The sequence below is a fragment of the Canis lupus genome, chromosome 2, assembly GCF_003254725.2.
Source record: "Canis lupus dingo isolate Sandy chromosome 2, ASM325472v2, whole genome shotgun sequence".
NCBI classification, from domain to species: Eukaryota; Metazoa; Chordata; class Mammalia; order Carnivora; family Canidae; genus Canis; species Canis lupus.
Genome location: NC_064244.1, coordinates 41,678,766 through 41,700,155, shown reverse-complemented (window position 1 = coordinate 41,700,155; position 21,390 = coordinate 41,678,766). Strand labels below are relative to the sequence as shown.

General features: G+C 33.1%; 1 protein-coding gene across 4 annotated transcripts in view; it reads right to left on the bottom strand.

Annotated features, from left to right (window-relative positions):
• The window catches only part of DDX4 (DEAD-box helicase 4), an 83,144-nt gene that overhangs the window by 23,693 nt on the left and 38,061 nt on the right, over nt 1-21,390 (bottom strand). The window contains exons 5-12 of one of the 4 annotated variants that reach the window (XM_025448173.3): nt 20,123-20,200; nt 18,663-18,710; nt 14,262-14,321; nt 4,671-4,772; nt 3,646-3,726; nt 2,085-2,132; nt 341-388; nt 195-242 (exon numbers count right to left, since the gene is read on the bottom strand). In XM_025448173.3, coding sequence (XP_025303958.1) covers nt 195-242; nt 341-388; nt 2,085-2,132; nt 3,646-3,726; nt 4,671-4,772; nt 14,262-14,321; nt 18,663-18,710; nt 20,123-20,200 — 513 coding nt within the window. The remainder of the gene's footprint in view (nt 1-194; nt 243-340; nt 389-2,084; nt 2,133-3,645; nt 3,727-4,670; nt 4,773-14,261; nt 14,322-18,662; nt 18,711-20,122; nt 20,201-21,390) is intronic. The other 3 variants (XM_025448174.3, XM_025448175.3, XM_025448177.3) reach the window with 3 other exon arrangements.

The following is a 21,390-nucleotide window of genomic DNA, read 5'->3' as shown; positions in this document are numbered from 1 at the left end:
ACATTACAATGATCAGAAGAAAATTAAGAGGGAAAACAAAACCTGAAAATCAAATTTTAAATACTGAAGAACTTCCCAATGTTTACCATTAAAGTTTTCACTTCAAATAAAAAAAAAGGTTAACTCTGTTCTTATTTTTCATTTTTATTATAATGCAACAGACGTTCATGTGGTTCACACAAAAATTAATATACCTTGAGTGTCACCACTTTCTCCTCCTTCAGCTTCCGATTTCCAAGAATCTTAAAGGGAATCAAACCAGAGATAAATATATTTTTATTTGAGGGGTGAAAGAACTTTCACTGTAAAAATCAAATACCTTATCTAAAATAAAACTTACTTTTTCCAGAGCTTGTTATTACTTCTTCATTTAAACCTTTGTAACCACCTAATTAAAGAAATCCATATTGACAATTAATCAAGATACAAGGCTATGCACCTCTTTATTTTCATTGCTTATCTTCAAAGAGAACAAGTTCTAAAAATGGACATTTTTAAAGTCCTTCATACAAATAAGACAAGACAGAATTCTTAACTATTTTAAGTTTCTTTAATATTCAAAATGCTGATTTTATGTAAATTATACTGTTTCATACTACTAGTTTTTACTTAAGCTGCTCTGTCCCTTTCCTCATTTCTATATTCCTCAGCAAAGGAATGCATTTTTTTAAATGAACTAAAAGTCCATCTGTATTGGGTATCCCCACTACCATTCCCAGGTTGTATGATTCAGCAGGACTCAGAATAGTCATACGCACAGCTATGATTTATTACAGTGAAAGGAAAGGGAGAACCAGCATGGGGCAAAGTCCAGAGTTAACTAGACACAAGTTTCCAAGAGTCCTCTCCCACTGGTGTCATACAGGATACAGTTAATTTCCCAAGCAACAAGTTGTGACAACATGTTAAAACTGTTGCCCACCTGAGAAGCTCATTAGAGACACAGTACTCATGGTTTTTATTAGAGGTTGAAAATGTAGACATTTTCTGGTTGGCACATACTAATATTCCACACTCCTGAATGAAAAGCATGTATTAAAACTACATTGTTGTACAAATACTCCAGACACAGTAAGCCACTCTTAAAACTAGTTGGGTGATGAGAACACTTCCCAAATCCAATTTCCCAGATGCCAAGCAAAAAACAACCTTGTAAGCAGGACATTAGAAGAATAGCAGTCAGCCCTGTCACGTTAACTCTTTTCCATATACTACCTTCATGGTTTTAGATAACTAGTTATCTATTAAAGTCACTTTCTGGTATTATCACAGAAAAGAGTAAGAACTGCATTCTATTTGAAAATCTAACTGGATATATATTTACATGCAAGCTCTCTAACTTCCTTGTCCTGAACATCCACAGGTCTTGAAATCCTTTTCCCAACAAGATTTGAGCATTTGTAGATATAGTTTAACTAGCCATTAATAACCTCCTTCTATAATGAAGAATCTAAGAATCAAGGGGAGAAATAAAGACAGTTCCAGGGAGTCATCTATTTGAATGCTCTCAGACTACTAAAGATCACTGAGGATTTTTCAGAGACATCAAACAAGTTTTATTATTTTCCTAGTCTGGAAAGCATTTTAACTTTTATATTATGAAATCTAAACATTTGTAACTCTGAAAAATTTTTTCATAGTACAAAATCATGTATACTGAAACTTTATGCCTTATGCCAAATTAAATAACTATCTCATGAAAAAGCATTGTTTTATTATAAGAACATGTACATATAGACATATTTCAATCTTCAACATCTGGACAGTATCCCGTTTTATGGTTATATTATTTATTAAACCATTATTTGTCAATGAATTTTGGTTGCTTTTCAGGTTTTATTTATTATAAATGAAGCTTCGGTGAACAACACCCTTGTGCATACATTGAGCAAATACATCTATGGTATATAATTCCTATAATGGAACTGTTACACTGAGAAGTATTAAATAACTCTCCAAAACAGGTGGAACAAATGTCTACTTCTCAAAGTATATAAAAGCAGTAACAGTTACCTTTAACTTTAAAAATTAAGTTGAGATTCCATAATGTTAACCATTTATAGGTAAACCAAGTAAGAACTCACCTCGTCTACTTCCACTGCCACTTCTGCTTTGGTAAGTGTCACCATTACCTGTAATGCATTTTTTTGCAGATTATTTTGAGAAAACTCAGCTCATTTTTTTAAACACAGTTCTCCTTTTTTATTTAAATATTTTACCTATTTATTAGAGAGAGAGAGCGTGCAAGCACAAGTGAGTAGAGGGGCAGAGGGAGCAGCAGACTCCCCGCTGAGCAGGAAGCCCAACATGGGGCTCTACCCTGGGACCTCAGGATCATGACCTGAGCTGAAGGCAGATGCTTAACTGACTGAGCCACCCAGGTGCCCCTATTGGGTCTCTTCCTTGAACATGTAAACCATATAGCTATTTCTATTCAAGTATTAAGTGTTGAGGATTCCTGGTCCCTTCATTTATCCATCTCTTAATTCTACATTTATTTTAAAACTTTTCTTCATTTGAACATTGTTCAAAGACTTCCTGGTTTTGTTTTTTTTTTTTGAGAGTTTCGAGTTTACAGAAAAATTGAAGGAAAGGAACAGAGATTTCCCATATACCTCCTCCTGCCCCCACATTTGAAGAGCCTCCCTCATCATCAATATCCCCCATCAGAGTAGTACATTTGTTACAGCTGATGAACTCAAGCTGACATGGCATAATCCAAGTTTACATTAAGGCTCACTCTTGATGTTGTACATTCTATGCATTTGGACAAATATAAAATGACATGTATCCACCATTAATGTATCATATAAAGTATTTTCACTATCCTAAAAAATCCTCATGCTATTCATCCCTCCCCACAACCCCTGGCAACCACTGATGTTTTTACCCTTCTCCAGAGTTGTTCCTTTTCCAGAACTTCGTAAAGTTAGAACTTATACAGTATGTAGCCTATCCATATTGGCTTCCTTCACTTAATAACATGCATTTAGGGTTCCTCCTTATCTTTTCATACTTCGAAAGCTCATTTCCTTTTAGTGCTCAATAATATTCTATTGTCTTGATATACCAGTTTATCCACATTTGCACATTTTTATCAACAACTGTGGTTTGTTTGTTTGGTTGGTTTTCATTTTCTCTTCAAATCCCCTAACTCAGAGTTCTGTCTTTGAAACTATTGCAGGGACACCTGGGTGGCTCAGCGGTTGAGCTTCTGCCTTCGGCTCAGGGCGTGATCCCAGAGTCCCAGATCAAGTCCCACATCAGGCTTCCTTCATGGAGCTTGCTTCTCCCTCTGCCTGTGTATCTGTGTGTGTGTGTGTGTGTGTGTGTGTGTGTGTGTCTCATGAATAAATAAAATCTTTAAAAAAAAGAAACTAGAAACTATTGCAAATTTAATTTTCCTTCCCCCAATTAAAGCTATAATTTACACCTCAAATTAACTGGTAGATAAGAGAGAAGAAGTAATTCACAATGCACAATTTTGTAAGGAAGGCAAACTTGCCCATGAATTTTTGCCTGCTGGTCTAAAAAGCAGAGAAAATCATGAGCTAACCTAGTATACTTAAACATATTAGGTTACTAACTGTAGAGCTAAAATCATATATAAATTATTAACATTCAATAAGAAATTCTATTTCTTACCTGCACCACTTAATACTGGTCTTCTAGAACCAAAAGGGCCACCAGTGCGCTGTGTCCCCTCATCTTGTTCATATTCACGATCTATATTTGTACATAATAAAATGAGATTGTTACTTTTAAGAAGTTTTAAAACCATACAGCAAAGAAAAGAAAATCAAATTATAGTGCCAGAAATTAAAGATGTGAGGCAAAACAGTTTAAATTTTACAGGAATCAAAATAAGCATTCTTCTAAGTACCATACAAAGGACTTCTCCACAAACTATTTCTTTCAATTATAAATTACGTCCTCAAAGTTTTATTTTATTAAAATTATTTTATAAAAGAAGCTAGGGCCAATGCTATGTTAAAATAGCATATAAGCAAAAGTTAAAGAACCTCCAAAAAGTAAACTGTTACTGCCCCCAAAATTTCAGAATTACATAATCTCATTACTTACTCTCCAGAATAGCACCCCCTTATTCCCACTGTTGCCAAATGAAAGCTTTCAAGTCCTGAACAACAACCCCTAGACCCCTACTCTTTTTTAAATGTGACAATTCACTAATCTCTTACACATTTATTAAATCATTATTACAAATTTAACTTCCAAAACCACTAATCTAACCATTAAGAGACAAATGCAATCCAACAGTGACTTCTGAAGTCAATACCCCTAGCTCCAAAGAATGATGGCTGGAGTAATTTAAGGGAGAAAGCCACATTAGTAAATGTACAATGAGGGGTAGAAACTTAGAGAAGGCCATCTCTTTCTAAGCTTGGTCATTATCATCAGAGCTCTAAAACACTTAAATAAGATTAAAGAGCTGAGTCACACAAACTTCTAGAAAGATTCATATATTCCAACTAACAAGTATGCAATTAGATATGGATCTAAAAAATAATGTTATATACAATGTAGTGATTATGTACCAGTCTGAAAAGCTATTCTCATATAATCCTCTCAACAATATTATGTGTTAAGGAGGAAATGATGAAAAATAAAACCTAATAGATAAAGCACACCGTTTGCAATTCACTACTAACTTGGATTTCCTAGACCAAATCCTCCACGGCAACCTCGGAAACTACCTCTTCCACCTCTTCTAGATGACCCTGAAGCTTCTGAATCATTTCCATCTTGAAAGCCTATAGTATTAAAACACACACACAAAAAAACAATACAAAACAACAACAAAAATCTTGGAGAAATGGTGGCCAAATTTAATTTAAGCCCTGGATATTTCAATGACCTTAAACATTTTAAGACATTAATAGTTATTAAAAAGAACTGCCATATTTGACCTATAAGGGTTCAACTTAACTAACATAAACAAACATAGCTACAATTTAGGAAAAAAAAAACACAATGCTTGCTTTGAAAAAACTAAAACTGACTAGGGGTGGCTGGCTGGCTTAGTTGGTAGAATATGTGACTCCTGGCTTCAGGGTCTTGAGTTTAAACCCATGTTGAGGGTAGAGTTTACTTAAAAAAAAAAAAAAACTAAAAATGACTAAAAGGAAAAAGTGTCACTTGTAAAACAATGAAAGTTGCCACAGTTGGATCATTAACAAGATTTTTACAATGTAGAGAAGGATTAGATAAATCTATACTTCTATTTATTCTTTACAGAAAATAGTAAAACATCTTAAAGCACAGATATATAGGCATATATAAAGTCTGATTTCCTGCTATAATGTATTAATTCAACTGAATACCAAAAATCAGAATAAACAGCTCAAGTAAAATTTGATCCCACCTGCAGCAAAACAAGATCAATTCAAAACCAAAATGTCAACTGGGCAGAAAATAAGGAAACTGAGATTTAGTTTATGAATCTGTCACTATTTTACACCCAAAGAAACTGATCAATAAAGGTAAAAATTCTCCATATATTTCTTGCTATTGAAGTACATGTGTTTTTAAAACCTTAAGGGCAGACTTAATGTAAGGTAAATTCAGAGTTATACATCTACTACTTAAAACTTAGATTCCTCAATCTGGCAATAATCTTTTTGTCAATAATTATATCCACCTTTTAATTCTAATTTATTTGTGCCTCTTTATCTTTGAATAAACTTTGTTGGGGTTTATCTCTTTTCAAGAGACAGTTTATCTTTTTGATCCACTTCTTTTTAAGGTATGTTACTTTGGTGTGTGAACATGAATAAATAAAATATATAAAACATATGTATATATATATGTGTGTGTGTGTGTGTGTGTATATATATACATATATATATATACACACACACACACACACAAGTTTAAAAAATAAAATCAAAACCTATGGACTCACTACCCAGCTTAAAACAAAAAATTTTCAATACCTCTGGAGCCATGGATAGTCTTTTTCTCTATAATATTTCCCTTTCTTTCTCAACCAATATCCTAAATTATTTTTAATTTCCTTGCTCTTAATTTTAGCAACCATGTACATATCTTTATGCAACATATTGGTCAGTTTTGTGTTTGAGCTTTATGTAATGGAATTATACAGAATATATTCTTGGTCCTGCTTCTTTTATCCACCTTTGTTGTTGTTGTTGATTTGTAAAAATGTACTTCACTTTTACTGTTGAATAATACTTCATTGTTTCTGTTTCATTCATGTTTATTATCTTTTTAAGTGGCTTCTACTAAGTTTTTAATTACTTAAGTTGAACACTTAGCTCACTTCTTTTCTACTCCATATATTTAAGACTATAAACTTTCCTTAAAAAGTTAGCTGCTTAATAGGTTTTGATGTTTTTACTGCCAATTCAGTTCTAAATACATTATTACTGCCATATGAATTTTAATTCATAAATTGAAATTTTCAGTTTCCAAATCTCAAGGGTTAGGCTTTTCATTATGGATTTCTACTTTCATGATACTTTAACAAGAGGACACAGTTTGTGATAAATTCTGTTATATTTTGGGGCTACCTCTTCGCCTTAACTGATGGTAAAATTATAGTATTTTCCATATGCTGCAAAAAAATGTGTAATTTATGATATGGGGCATATTATTCCAAGCACAAATATTAAATCAAGCTTAATAAATGGTATTCAAAACTTCATAGATCTCACAGTCTTAATCAGTCTGGTCTGCTTATTCTGTCAATTCTAAGGGAAAAATTATTTAAATCCAGGATTAGAGGTTTAACTAGAATTTGCAAATTTTTCCATATAATTATGTTTACTTTTACTTTAAATACTTAAAAATATGTTGTTAGATTTCAAGCCATGTTCCAAACTATAATAACTTCCCAGTAAACTTGACTTTTATCACTAAGTAATTATTTCTTTATTCTTAATATGTCTGCTTTAGAGTCTATTTTGTCTCCCATTTCTATGTCAGTTTATTGGGGTTAATCTTGGACTGACATTTTTTTCTATTTTCAACTCTACATTGAAATTACATTTACTGTTAACATATATTATGATTACTTACATATCCATTTTTTACTTCTATCACCCTATTTTGTGTTCTCCTTACCCTGAGTTTTTTAATGTATTTTGTTCTCCTTTCTGTCCAATCGATTTTCCAAACGCTGCATTTTATGTTTTTGCTTTATTCTCAATTTCAGTATAAATAAGAAGTATTTATTTTCAGCCTTGTCTCCTTCCTCAAAGTCCTAGCCTTCTATTCTACTGGATTTCTTCCACTAGTAGGTTATATATTACATCCTTTTTCTTATTATCCTTCAATTTTACCATTTTTAAGAAATTCTGAAATTAGTTTCAATCTGTTCTCTTTCCTACTGAGTTGACAAAGAACTAAAGTATTTTCATTTGCTAGTATTTTAGTTATTTCTAAAACCCCTAAATTAATTTACATTACTACAATCTTCTAGAGTCAGACTTACTTGTTTACCAATATGTTTATCAATTTTAAAATGTGTGTTTATTTAGTTTTGCTCATCATTGCTTCCTACTTCTTTCTTGTTGCATTGTTTCTTTCCTGCTAATACCATAATTAAGTAGTTCTTTCCTCAGTGGCCTGACAGTACTCAACATCATCTTTATCTGGGTGTTTTCTGACACCTAAATTATCTGGATATAGCAGTTTGGATTCAGAACTACTCTCCCTCAGGATTCTAAATTCTACTCTATTATGTTCTCCACCTTTATGGGGAAAAAATTCTGCTCTCTGTTGTTCCTTTACAGGTGTATCTGTCTTTTTTCTCTGTTAGTTCTAATTATTTTTATCTTAGTAATTTTGCAATGTCAATATACAGATAAGGGTGGAATTTTTTTTTTCATTTGCTCAAGATTCTTGTACCTCCTTAACTCTGGAAAAGTCTCTCAACTAGTCTCTGAATAGCCTTCTTTTTCCTGCTTCACCTCCTCCCATTTTCTCTGTTCTCTCTTCAAGTGATACTTAGACATTTGTTAGAATAACAGAGCTTCTTATTTTATCTCCCATATCAATTAAATGCTTTCGTGTTTTCCATTCTCAAACAGAATTTCCTCAGATCTATCTTTGGATTCATTTATTCTACTCATCTTCGTTTAATCTGTTTAATCTATTATGTTTTCAATCAATAACTACTGCTTTCTGTAAATTCAATTTGGTGCCTTTTCAAAAATAGTTTCTCTACTAAGCAAATGACTATATAATGACTCCCTATCTCCAGTATCTATAGCTTTTAATTCCATACACAGGAGATACACATTTAAATGAACATTCTCTTTTTTTCCCCAAAGCTTATGCCAGTTTCTAATTATATAAGGAGCCTAATAATTAGAGGTAAAAAGAACATGGATATCCTACAGAATTAAAATTCTGCATGACTTTCTGGTTAGAAGGTAGGGATAGAAACTTTACATATTCTACATGGTTTTAAAAATAATTTGTTTTTGGACGCCTGGGTGGCTCAGTGATTGAGCATCTGCCTTTGGCTCAGGTCATGATCCTGGGGTCCTGGGATCAAGTCCCACATTAGGCTCCCGATAGTGTCTCTCATGAATAAGTAAATAAAATATTTTTTAAGAATAGAAAATAATAAATTGACAAGGTAAGTAAAACATTATAAAAGTTAAAATAAATGAATTAGAACTATACTTCAACATATAAATCTTTAAAAACTTGGAATAAAAAGGTCACAAAAATGGGGGTTGGGGTGCCTGGCTGCCTTCATCAGTAGAGCATGCAACACTCGACCTCGGAGTTATAAGTTTGAGCCCTACTGGGTACAGAGACTACTTAAAATCTTTAAAAAAAAAATCACAAAAACTAGGTATAATAAACTTTTTAAAAGTATGAATAGGAGTATACTCTACACACCAATGTTTTTAAAAAGTTACCTCTGGGAAAATGATATATAAAATACAGAGGGAAGGTGGGTCTTCCAACAATTGTGGATTTTTTTTTCTATATATGAAGTAACATATGACAAAAAGTTCCTGTTAAATCCAGGTAGTGGTATACAAGTGTTTAGAATATTCTGTGCTTTTCTGAGTTCTTGAAATATTTCAAAATTTACTTTAAATGTCACTTTTCATAAAATAACATTAATATATTTTTAAAGGTGACATTAGTCCTTCCATGAAGTATATTCTGCATTTCAGAAGTGACAACTGACAATCTCTTGCAGCTCTTAAAGAGTAATTTTATAAATCATTTAAACTTTGTGTAAAAGAAACATGAATATTTCATTTCAAAAAGTACTTACCATAAATTTAGCGAGGTCACTCAACCTTCAATATACAAAATTCAATTTTATTTCTATATACTAGCAAACAAAATGAAAAATTTTAAATGATATAGATCACTAACATCAGCAAAAACTGCAAAGTGAGAAACTCCAAATTCTGCTTCTCCAAAAAAGAAAAAAAAAATGAACAAAAACTATCAGAATTAACATTTTCCAAAATGAAAACTAATCAGGCTTGCAGTAATCCAGAGACTATTTTTTAAAAGCTGATTCTCTCAAAAAAATAAATAAATAAATAATAAAATAAAATAAAATAAAATAAAAGCTGATTCTCAGCAAGAAACAGTGAACTCTGTGGCATATTTCAACTTACTTCAGTTCCATCTCCTGGCAATTCCACTTCTAGGCATATATCAAAAGATGCAAAGACAAGGACTCAAACAGACACATATATATGAATGTTCACAGGAGCATTATTCACAATAGCCAAAGTAAGTAAAAACCCCAAATGTTCATCGATAGATGAATGGATAAAATGTGGTATTATACATACAAGGGATAATTATTCAGCCATAAAAAGAAATGTTCTTTGTTCAAATACATGCTACAAACATGAACAATCACTGAAAACATGCTAAGTGAATTAAGCCAGACACAAAAGAGAAAATGTATGATTCCACTTGTATAAAATACCTAGAATAGAGGCAAATTCAAGGAAAACATAGAGTTTACCAGGAACTCAGAGGAAGAAAATAAAGGGACTATATAATGGATACAGATTTCTGCTTATGTTTCTGTTTCAATTTTGGAAACTGTGGTGACAATTGTACAACACTGTAAATGTACTTAATGACATTTAATTATACAGTTAAATTTAATTAAAATAGCAGATTTTATGTCATAGTTATTTTCTCAAATTTGACAAAAAATATTAATTCCCACATCCAAGAAGCTTAATCAACTCCTAATAGGATAAATTTAAAGAGATTTACACCTATACCTAACAATATAAAACATGAACAAATGGTACTGGGATAGTCACTTGCAAAAGAATGAAGTAGGAACCCTCCCTCATATCACATACAAAAATGAACTCAGAAGGGACTAAAGAGCAAAATAATAAAAGTATTAGAAGGAAACATAGGTGAAATCTACATGACCCCGTAAGAGGCAAAGGTTTTCTAGATACAAGAAAAGCACAACCAACAAATGAAAAAATAAACTAGACAGCATCAAAATTTAAAACTTCTGTGCTTCAGAGAACACCATCAAGAAAACAAAAAGGTAACAGGAGAATATATCTGCAAACCATATATCTGACAGAACATGTATCAAGAAGATAAAAAGAATTCTTTAAAAGACAAACCAATTTTTTAAATAAGCAAATGATCTGGATACACCTTTCTTCAAAAGAGATACAAATAGCCAATACACATATGAAAAGCTGTTCAACATACAGCCAGCCATCAGGAAACACAAATCGAAATGACAATGAGATACCATTTTACACCCACAAAAATCACTACTGCCAACAAGACATACAGTAACACAGATCAGTGAGGGTACAGAGAAACTGGGACACCTATACCCTGTTGGAAGGAATATAAATTGGTGAAGCTGCTGTGAAAAATAATCTGGCATTTTCACTCCTGGGTATATGTACCAGAAAAGTGAAAACATATGTTCACATAAAACTTGTACACAGAAGTTGATAACAGTATTAGTCATAATAACCCAAAAATAGAAACAACCCAGTAATCAATCAACTGATAAACAGAATGTTGTATAACTGTATAGTGAAATATTACTCAGCCATCACAAGTAATTAAGTACTATCACATGTTACAACATGGACGGACAAACCTTGAAAAGATCATCCTAGGTGAAAGAAAACACAAGAGACCACATATTACATAATTCCATTTATATGAAAAGTCCAGAATCAGCAAATCCATATCTACAGAAAGTCGATTAATGGTTGTCAAAGAATGGAGAAAAAAAGGGAAATGGGAATAACTGCTGATAGACACAGGGTTTGGGGGGGGGGGGGGTGGAGAAAGGAAATGTTCAGGAATTAAATGATGAGATGGGCATACAACAGTAAATATATTTAAAACTACTGAGGTATATCTCTGAAATGGTGAAACCTATGTTATATGGAGTAATAGATAAATAAAAAACATATGCATCACAAAATATCAGATACTTAAAGAAAGATGTTTAATAACTCTCTAGCGGAAACTGCAAAACACAACTAGGAAAAACTAAAGATTTACTCGAACGGGGATATTCATGGATTAAAACTCAATACTGTAAAGATGGTCATTCCACTCAAATTCAATGCAATCCCCAAAATACGTCATTAGGTTTTTTTCCTGAAAATTGATAAACTGATTCTAAAAATCACAAGGAAATACAAAAAAAAAAAAAAACAAAAACAAAAACCTAAGAATAACCCAGAATACTGAAGAACAATGAACTTGGAAGACTTAGCCTACCAGATACTGAGATCTATTATGAATTGCACTAATCAGGCTATATAGCAAAGATGCCAAAATATAGTAACTAACTAGTGGAAAGGAACCAAGTCCAGGAACAGTCATGCATATATACTGTCCCCTGATTTAGGGCAAAGAAGGCCTTGTAGTTTAGAGTGGAAGGAAAAGTGTTTCAGTATGTGATATGGGATCAAACGGATGCCCTCATGGAGAAAAAAAAAAATGTACCTTGATCCTTATTTACACCATATACAAAAATAAAGTCCAGATGAATTACAATCTGAATGTGGAAGTTAAAAAGATAAAATTCTATTATTTTTAAAAGATTTTTATTTATTTATTCATGAGAGAAGCAGAGAGAGAGAGGGGCAGAGACACAGGCAGAGGGAGAAGCAGGCTCCATGCAGGGAGCCTGATGCAGAACTCGATCCCGGGTCTCCAGGATCATGCCCTGGGCCAAAGGCAGACGCTAAACCACTGAGCCACCCAGGGATCCCTAAAAAGATAAAATTCTAAAAGAAAAATAGAAGAGAGTTCTCTTCATGACTTTAGAGGAAGCAAAGAGACTCCCAATATAAATGTCATCCAAGAGTTATTTTTACTACTTTACAAACTTTCTCTAAGTTTTAAATTATTTGCCAATGAAAAGGTAAAAACAAACACCCAACAGAAAAGGTGGCAGAAGATTTGAGTCAGCACTACACAAAAGATGATGTGCAATGGCCAGTGAACATATGAAGCACTGCATATTTCATTAGTCCATCAAGAAAAGGCAAATTATAACCACAATAAGATATATCACCACAAACTTAGTAGAATGGTTAAACTTAAAAAGAAAATACCAGGCGTTGGTGAAGATGTGGGAGTATACCTTAGTACACCTATCTTGAAAACATTTGACAATAGCTATTAAAGCAAAAAATATACAAAATCTATGAGCCAGCAATTCTACTTCTGAATATATACCAATAGTACCAAAAGAAATGTACTAGAACATCCACAGCAGCAGCTTCAAAATAGCCTAAAACTGAAAGACATCCAAACAGCCATCATTAGCATAACAGTAGAACCAAAGAACCTTATAGCAATAATGATCTACAACTGCAAACAACACTATGAATGCATCTCACAAATACATTAAGCAGAAGATGGACAGAGAAGAGTATGTTGCATGATTCCATTTATATCAAGTACAAAAACAGAAAATTAACCTAAGTTGCTATAAGTCACAATAAAAGTTAACCATGGAGTGGGAGTGAATGAAAATGAGCATTAAAGGGACTTCTGGAGGTGCCAGTAATTTCTATTTCTTGATTTGGATGCTTATAAACACACTAAGCCCAAGTGTGTTCAGTTAATGAGAAATCATTGAGCTACACAGGTACGAATGAGGTATGCACATGTCTGGTGCTATATATATATATGTCATATTTCAATATAAACTTAAATATGCTTATATTAATGCATACATATTGGTAATTTACTGAGTGACCACTATGTGCAAATTTTCTACCTCCAAATATATATAATTAAATAGAATAGCCATCAGAGATGTGCAAAAATGAACGATTCCCTGCCAGTCATTCTATATTAGTCATTAAGCCAGGATTAAGCATAAAGATCTGCAACTGACTTTTGATTACCTCACTTAAATATGAATTAGACTAATTTAAAGAAAATATTAAAAAAAGAAAGAAAGAAAATATTGAGGAAGATACTGGGCTGCAGAAAACAACCAAATATTTAAAACTAAGAACAATGTCTGAGGAACATTAAATGTTAAAAATTGCTTGTTAAAGGGGGAAAAAGGCAATTCTAAAAGAAGAATCTGGCTTTTTCTTAGCTAAACTTTCTCCTCGTCATTACACATCCCCCTGCAATCATTAAAAAACATCCCAATTTATGACAAATAGTTAACCCTCATTCACCAAATTCTTCCCCACCTCACAGCCCTAAGAAGGCTATTTTGAAGGGCATACGAGTCCTAGCTGTACTAGGAAGGGCCTGGTGTTCAATGGGCTATCTAATGGGCAAAAGAAAATGATGTTCTCAATACAGTAAAATGATGTATCTGATTATCATATATTGTTCCTAAGAATAAACTCTTTTATCATAAGTAGGTTTGCACAACTTTAAAAATTTTATAAGTTCACTATGTTTTCATGGGTTTTATTGTTGCTATTTTAACATGTCTACCCAGAAATTATCAAGAATTAAATATAGTAATGTTTATACCATCTCACCTCAACTTCATTAGAGGCCGAATCAGCAGAGTATGGTAGAGCACTGCCAGACCCGAACAAAATGGGGGTCTTCACTCTCCCACAAATCCAAATATTCTATTCAGAGAGACATCCCAGTTCATAGATATTGTGACTGACCAGAACTCACAGTCCCTATTCTGTACTTCACAGCACATTCTGGGGATCTTTAGGGAAAAAAAAATCCAGTGACCTTAGAAAGTCTAAGTACAAATCATTCCAAAATGTGGTCCTTACCGCCTCTTTTGGAAAATCCTCTGTTCCGTGTTTGATTATCTTCACAGTCATTATTAGATTCTTGAATAAAAATTTAACATGTGAATAGGATCTAAATAATTAACTTTAAAGTTGTAATACCTAAAGAAAAGCACTATCACAGTATAAATTAGTGAGGAAAATGAGTATTAAGTTAAAATATGAACATTTTAATTCTTTTTTTAGTTTTATTTTTTTGAACATTTTAATGCTTGAAATAATTTTAGCAACAGAAAAAGACATTATTCAGTCAACTATACAAATCATTTCACGTATCTAAATGTTAAATGTTAAGTGTATAACTGAGAACTCACTATTTCCCAAGTGCTCCACACAAGTAAAAAAATAAGAATGTCATCAATATTGATACGATTGAAAATGGTTTCAGAATTATCTAAACAAGGGACACCTGAGTGGCTCAGAGGTTGAGCATCTGCCTTTGGCTTAGGGCATGATCCCAGTCCTGGGATCGAATTCCACATCAGGATCCTTGAGAGAAGCCTGTTTCTCCCCTCTGCCTATGTCTCTGCCTCTGTGTGTCTCTCATGAATAAATAAAATTTATTTTAAAAAAAGAAATATCTAAACTATTAAAGCAGTCAAGTGGTTCTTAAATGTAGGCCATACACCATGAGAAATACATGACAATTTTTTTTTAAGATTTTATTTATTCATGAGACACATGGGGGGTGGGGTGGGGGGCAGAGACACAGGCAGAGGGAGAAGCAGGTTCCATGCAGGGAACCTGATGCAGAACTAGATCCCAGGACTCTAGGACCACGCCCTAGGCCAAAGGCAAGACACTAAACCACTGAGCCACCCAGGGATCCCCGACAATTCTTTTTAAAATGCTATCAATATGTCTGTAATTTGCCTTTCTTACTAAATCTTAGGCATTAGTGGTTTTTTTTAAACATATGCAAACTTTTCCCCAATCATCCTAATGAAACAATTGGGGGATATCTTGTTTTTTCTGTTTTTAATGACATTATCAAGTAACATTACCATTTTCTAACCAGTGGAATAAGAATCACTACAGTGAAGGCTGCCTAAGGATTAGCTAGAAAGTTTGTTAAAAATAAATTCCTAGAAAAAAATAAAATAAATTAACTAATTCCTAGAATCCACACCCAGAGATGTTTATCAGCAACAAATAAATAATTTTTCAAAGTTTAAAAATATGTTAGTAATATGACTTTAAGTAATAACTTTAAGCTTTCTGGAAGATTCCAACAAAGCCACATTTGGGGATTACAGAAACAGTTTCAAGAGACCTTGCTACATGTCATTACTGTTTAAAATCCGAGACCTTTATGTCATAGTAATGACATCAAGTATCTAGAAAGCTTAGAAGATATCAGTTAAGTTCCTATGCAAAAGTACTAATCTACTTAACAATTAATATTATTTTAAAGAAATAACCCAGGGCTCTTGTTGTAGGCTCCTACTTGAAATGAAGTCAACAAATACCAAATATTTCCTAAAGAGCCTTTTAATATTGACAACTTTCCAGGAAGGAGGCTTTAACACTACAAGGGAGCTTAACAGGAAGGAAAGAATTTTGGAAAGCTTGGCCATCCCTGGAATAATGAGGACAGCTAACATTTATTGCCTTATATAAGAAAAATCTACAAATTAATTTGAGATCTGACAAGGACAAAGGGGTCTCACAGTGTCTTTGTCCAGTTATTCCCCTAAAACAAACCTGTATTTTGACCCCACTGGAAATTATAATAGGCAAATGACATCAGGTGAAGTTGGGTGAAGAGTACAATTGCAATAGGAGAAGGGGAAGGAAACTCTCTACTATTTTTCTAACTTGTAATGAGGCTCATACTATTTCAAAATAGTTATTAAAAAAAAAGAATTTCTGTAAAGTTAGGAAATAAAGCCAAGCACAAACAAAAAAGAAATATCATCCCAAGATTAGCTATGACCATATATTACATGAAAATTAATTATAGAAAACATGCAAAATATACATAACATGTAAAGTATAAATACTTAAACATATAAACAGAAATAACGATACATTAAGTATATTAAATATATATTTAGTATGTAAATATATTAGATATCCAATATAAACATATTTATACACATAATTTTTAAAATAGTAATGCAGAATTCAGTATGGTTTAGCACTGTTCTAAAGGAATAACATGTACTTTTTAAATCTTCACAAAAACCTTGTAAAATAGGTATTATTCTTTCTATAAATAGAAAAAATGAAATACAGAGAAGCTTAATATGTTTTTTCAAGGTAACATAACTGAGAAGAGGAGAATTTGGGTCTTAAACCTACAGTGTCTAAATCCAAAATTAAAGGTCTTTATCACTAACTAAACCAGCTGGAAGAAATGAGACTGCAGGGAAAATAACCACAAAAGATGCTATTTGTGTGTAGAATAAAAGCTCTATCATGATATCAGAATCTGTTCCTCATCGTATCAACAACAATTTTAAGAATGAAAGAACTCAATCCATATACATTTTTTTTTTATTTTTAGGGGAAGTAAGCTTGAGAAAGAAGAAAGACTATTTTGGAGGAAAGTTCTTTCAGGTTCCATGAGAAACTAGAATTTGCGTTCAAAAGTGCTCTGGCCTACCACTGATAAAAATCAACAAGGGAAGAAGGTCTGGGCTAAGTGAAAATGATCTTGAATATTCAATGATTTTAAAAAGGAAGATTAAGTAAAATAGAAATGGAAAAGAATTAAAATGGTCATTTTTTCCTTCCATCAAATATTTGTTCTATGTTAGGTATATTTTCATTTGAATAAGATGAAAAAAGCACAGAAAATCAGGAAGAATGAGACTGACAATGGCTTAGGGAAAGAAACAGTCTTATAGGTATATTAAAACCCTATCTAATTCCAAAGGGTTTTATGGTGATCAGTCTAGGCTTGGTTTTGATTTTGAGAATCACTGTTAAAAGTACAATGAGATTAACTCTCAAATATTTAATGAAGATAGATGGCATTTACCATGAATGTGTCTGGTATTAAACTTCATATTTTCATTAAGCCTGCCTAACAACCTATAATACAGACGTCCTCCATTCTGCAGAATACAAACTGTGGCTCTGAGAAATTAAGCAACTTGCTCTTAGTCATTCACATAGCAGGGACAGGAAACAAAGTCTGCAGCTCCAAAGTATATTATGTTATTAAGAGTCTACAGATAAGGGCACCTGAGTGGCTTAGTCAGTTAAGTGTCCGACTACTGATTTCAGCTTAGGTCATGAGACAGAGCCCCACATGGGCTCTGCACTGGGCATGGAGACTGCTTAAGATTCTTTCTCTCTCTCTCCCCTTCTGCCCACCCACCCTCTTCCTCTTTTTTTAAAAAAAAGAAAAAACATTCCACAGATAAGTGATTACCAATAAGAAGACATCAGAATCACCAGTGATGCTTTTTAAATATAGGTTCCAAGGTCTCACCCAAATCTACTTAATCTACTTAAAAGCACTCTCACCCAAATCTACTTAAATCTACTTAAAAGCACTATTACTTACAATAATCTATCTTCTGATAACATTACTCTACTTTCATCATTCTCTGTATTCCTCCAAACCAGTTGGTTAGTACCTTTGCCAGAAATGTCCTGATTTCAGCAGTAATCCACATTCTCATGAATCTTTTCCCACTGTTAAAAATTACGTGAGGCTGAAGAGGGACCTGCATGTCCTAAATTGTATGTATATATGGACATGGAGTTTTGTTCTTTCCATTATCCACTTTTTCTTAAGGAAAGAAACCATTCAAAAGTTGCACCTCGGGCAGCCCGGGTGGCTCAGCGGTTTAGCACCGTCTCGAGCCCAGGGCCTGATCCTGGAGACCCGGGATCGAGTCCCATGTCAGGCTCCCTGCATAGAGCCTGTTTCTCCCTCTGCCTGTGTCTCTGCCTCTCTCTCTCTCTCTCTCATGAATAAATAAAATCTTAAAAAAAAAATAAAGTTTAAAAAAAAAAAGTTGCACCTCATAGATTAACTAAGGCAGGTTGCAAAAGGTCAAACTAGGACACCTGAATCCTTGGTTAAGGCTCTGGCTATAGCTGCTTTATATATTTTTTTAAAGATTTTTATTTATTTGACAGAGAGAGAGAGAGAGAGAGAGAACAAGCATGTAAAGGGAGAAAAAGGGTTCCCACCAAGCAGGGAGCCCAGTGTTGGGCTCGATCCCAGGACTCTGGGATCATGACCTAAGTCAGAGAAAGATGCTTAACCAATTGAGCCACCCAAATGCCCCTACAGCTGCTTTGTAAAATCAGGTTTAAATAAATTAGAATTGAAAAAGACTATGACACTTAATCTTAGTTTCTCTTTAGCATGTACTTTGAACATTACATTTTAAAAGCTACTACAAAAAACATTGAACTCACCTCTCCAGAAACCAGAGCTATCACCTTCTTCAAACTTATTTGAAAAACCTATACAAAAGAGAAAATTAAACTTGTAAACTTCTGACAATACCTATACCTCTATGGTAAACCAAAAAAAAAAAAAAAAAAAACAACAAACAAAAAAGGGACTGCTAGTTATTAGTTATGATGACCCTTTAAAATAGGATAAACCACAAAGAACTATATATAAACACTGAAAGAAAACCAACACAGGTTGGATTATGACTTCTGCCTTGTGTCAATTAATGAAGGTAAAATGTCCAGCCAATGTTATATTACCTCAAATGTCATATGCTTCTATATACAGATGGTCAGAATAGGGGTATATATATCAACATAAACACTATATATTTTCTATTCAAAAGATCAAAGTTTTTAAAACCTTATAAATTAACTCAATCTCTTGATCCACCAGTGGACAATACCAAATTATAATCTAATCTTTAATAATCCTTCCCATCTCAATAATAAGGAAATTCTTCCAACATTTTTTGTTAAAAAAATTTTTTTTACATCTTTCATTTATCTCTGCTTTCAAATTTTTCATATAATAAAAACCTGTATCTAGATTTATGTGTCTCTGGAGCATACAGATACATCTCTAAAATTAATTTTAAATGCATTATCAGTAGTATTTCACAAAAGTATTAAATGTTGGATCTTAAAAAATGATCTTTAGTGCAAAGATATTCAGAGTAATATTCATTAAAATTAAATGTCCCTATAAGATGGCTGTCAATCAGTATTTAAGCTAAATTATAAAATATTAAATGTATTAAATCATGGTTTCTGCAATACAGAAACCAATTACTGTCTGACATATTAAATTTATATGCAGAATGTATACATAAAGCTACTTAATATCTCAGGTTCATAAATCTAACATCGCTTTTAGCACAGAAATTTAATACATAATTATGATACAAAAATAAGTACCAATAGGATTAGGTGACAAAAAAGGTTTTCCTTGAAAAGATAAATAATTTCAAAATAAAAACAATCTGTACAGAAAGAGTATATTACCATGAAACCTAAATTTTGAGTTATTTAATCCATTTCAAGATTTGCAATCTTTCAAGTTGGTTCAGAAAAGGATTATTCTATCTACTTCCCTCTACAACTGCCCCTTCCCTCCATTCTATCCTCTTTAACTGCTGGGTTTCCAAAATGCTTCAGAAGTCTTCCACCTACACAGTACTGGTCTTGATCTTAAATTCTGCATCAGTTCTGATATACAGTTTTTAAAGTTTTTAAGGAAGAAAAGAACTTCAAAGCTTCTACTCGTTCTTTGTTCAACTAGATGAAGATTCAAATTTACCTTTGGAAGTATGTAAGATGGATCTCTTACTGGGAGGCACAGGGGAAGGGAGTCTTGAGTACAGAAAAAAAAAACTAGGGTTCACTAAAATTGTGATTATAAAGTATCATAAGCAGTTTACCTCTGTTTCCAAAACTCTTTCCAACTCCAAAACCACCCATTGTAGATGTATTCTCTCTTTTATTAGACTCACCAGCATCTGAAAATGTTCAGAGTTAAAACTCTTTAGAACATAAAATTAACTGTCATCAAAAACTAGGAATTAAATGAATCTTTGGGATTACTTAAAAATAAAATTTTTTAAGGGGGAGGCGGGGCACCTGTCTGGCTCAGCTGGTAGAGCATGCAACTCTATCTCAGGATGGTAAATTTAAGCCCCATGTTGGGTGTAGAAATTACTTAAAAATAAAATCTTAAAATGAAAGAATGAATCAATCTTTTCTGTAAAGGGACTTCCAAGGATAGGGAGAAAGTAGTACAGAAACTTATAAAAATAAAATATCCTGCAACTTTTATTTAAAAACTCTTGAATTATAATACCAAAGTAAAAACATAAACATACTACTGGTGAAATACAGCTTTCTACTACTACTTGTTACTTAACTTTTTATCAGGAAATTCAACTCTGTGATTTTCTGTATATTGAAACCTCACCCTGAAGAAAGCCACTTATTTATGCTTCTGCATGGAAGTCCTGCTATTGAAAATTTTATACTCTTATCCTGTTGTGGTTTTTTTTAAGATTTTATTTATTTATTCATGAGAGACACAGAGAGAGAGGCAGAGACATAGGCAGAGGGAGAAGCAGGCTCCCAGCGGGCTCCCAGGACTCTGGGATCACCACCTGAGCCAAAGGTAGATGCTCAACCACAGAGCCACCCATGTGCCCCACCAGAGAGCCACCCAGGTGCTCCTCTTGACCTTTTTTAAAATTATTATTACTTAATCATTTTGTTAGCATTTAAATTGCTCTCAATCTTTCTACTTTTAAAACTCAAATTAGGAAGGAACTACACAATAAAGAAATAAAAGCTGAACTACCACTTCCTGAGTCACATCTCTACCACTCCGGGTCTTTCCTTATATTATCCTGTGAACTTTATCCTCACAATGATGAGCATCCAACATTTTAACTCATACCAAACTATTTGCCATAATCCACATTGTTAACTTCTAATATTTTCTACCTTCCTACACACTGGTCCTTAAGCAAGGCATTCCCTGCTTTTCTATTTTTCCTATCAAAATTCTTTTCACTCTGCAAAACCCCATTTCAAAGGCCACCTCCTCTATGAAGTCTTCTTTCAGACTTCAGTCATAATCAATCCTTCCTCCACATTCCCACAACATACTATCACTTACTTTCTTTGTGTTTCTCTACCACCAGTT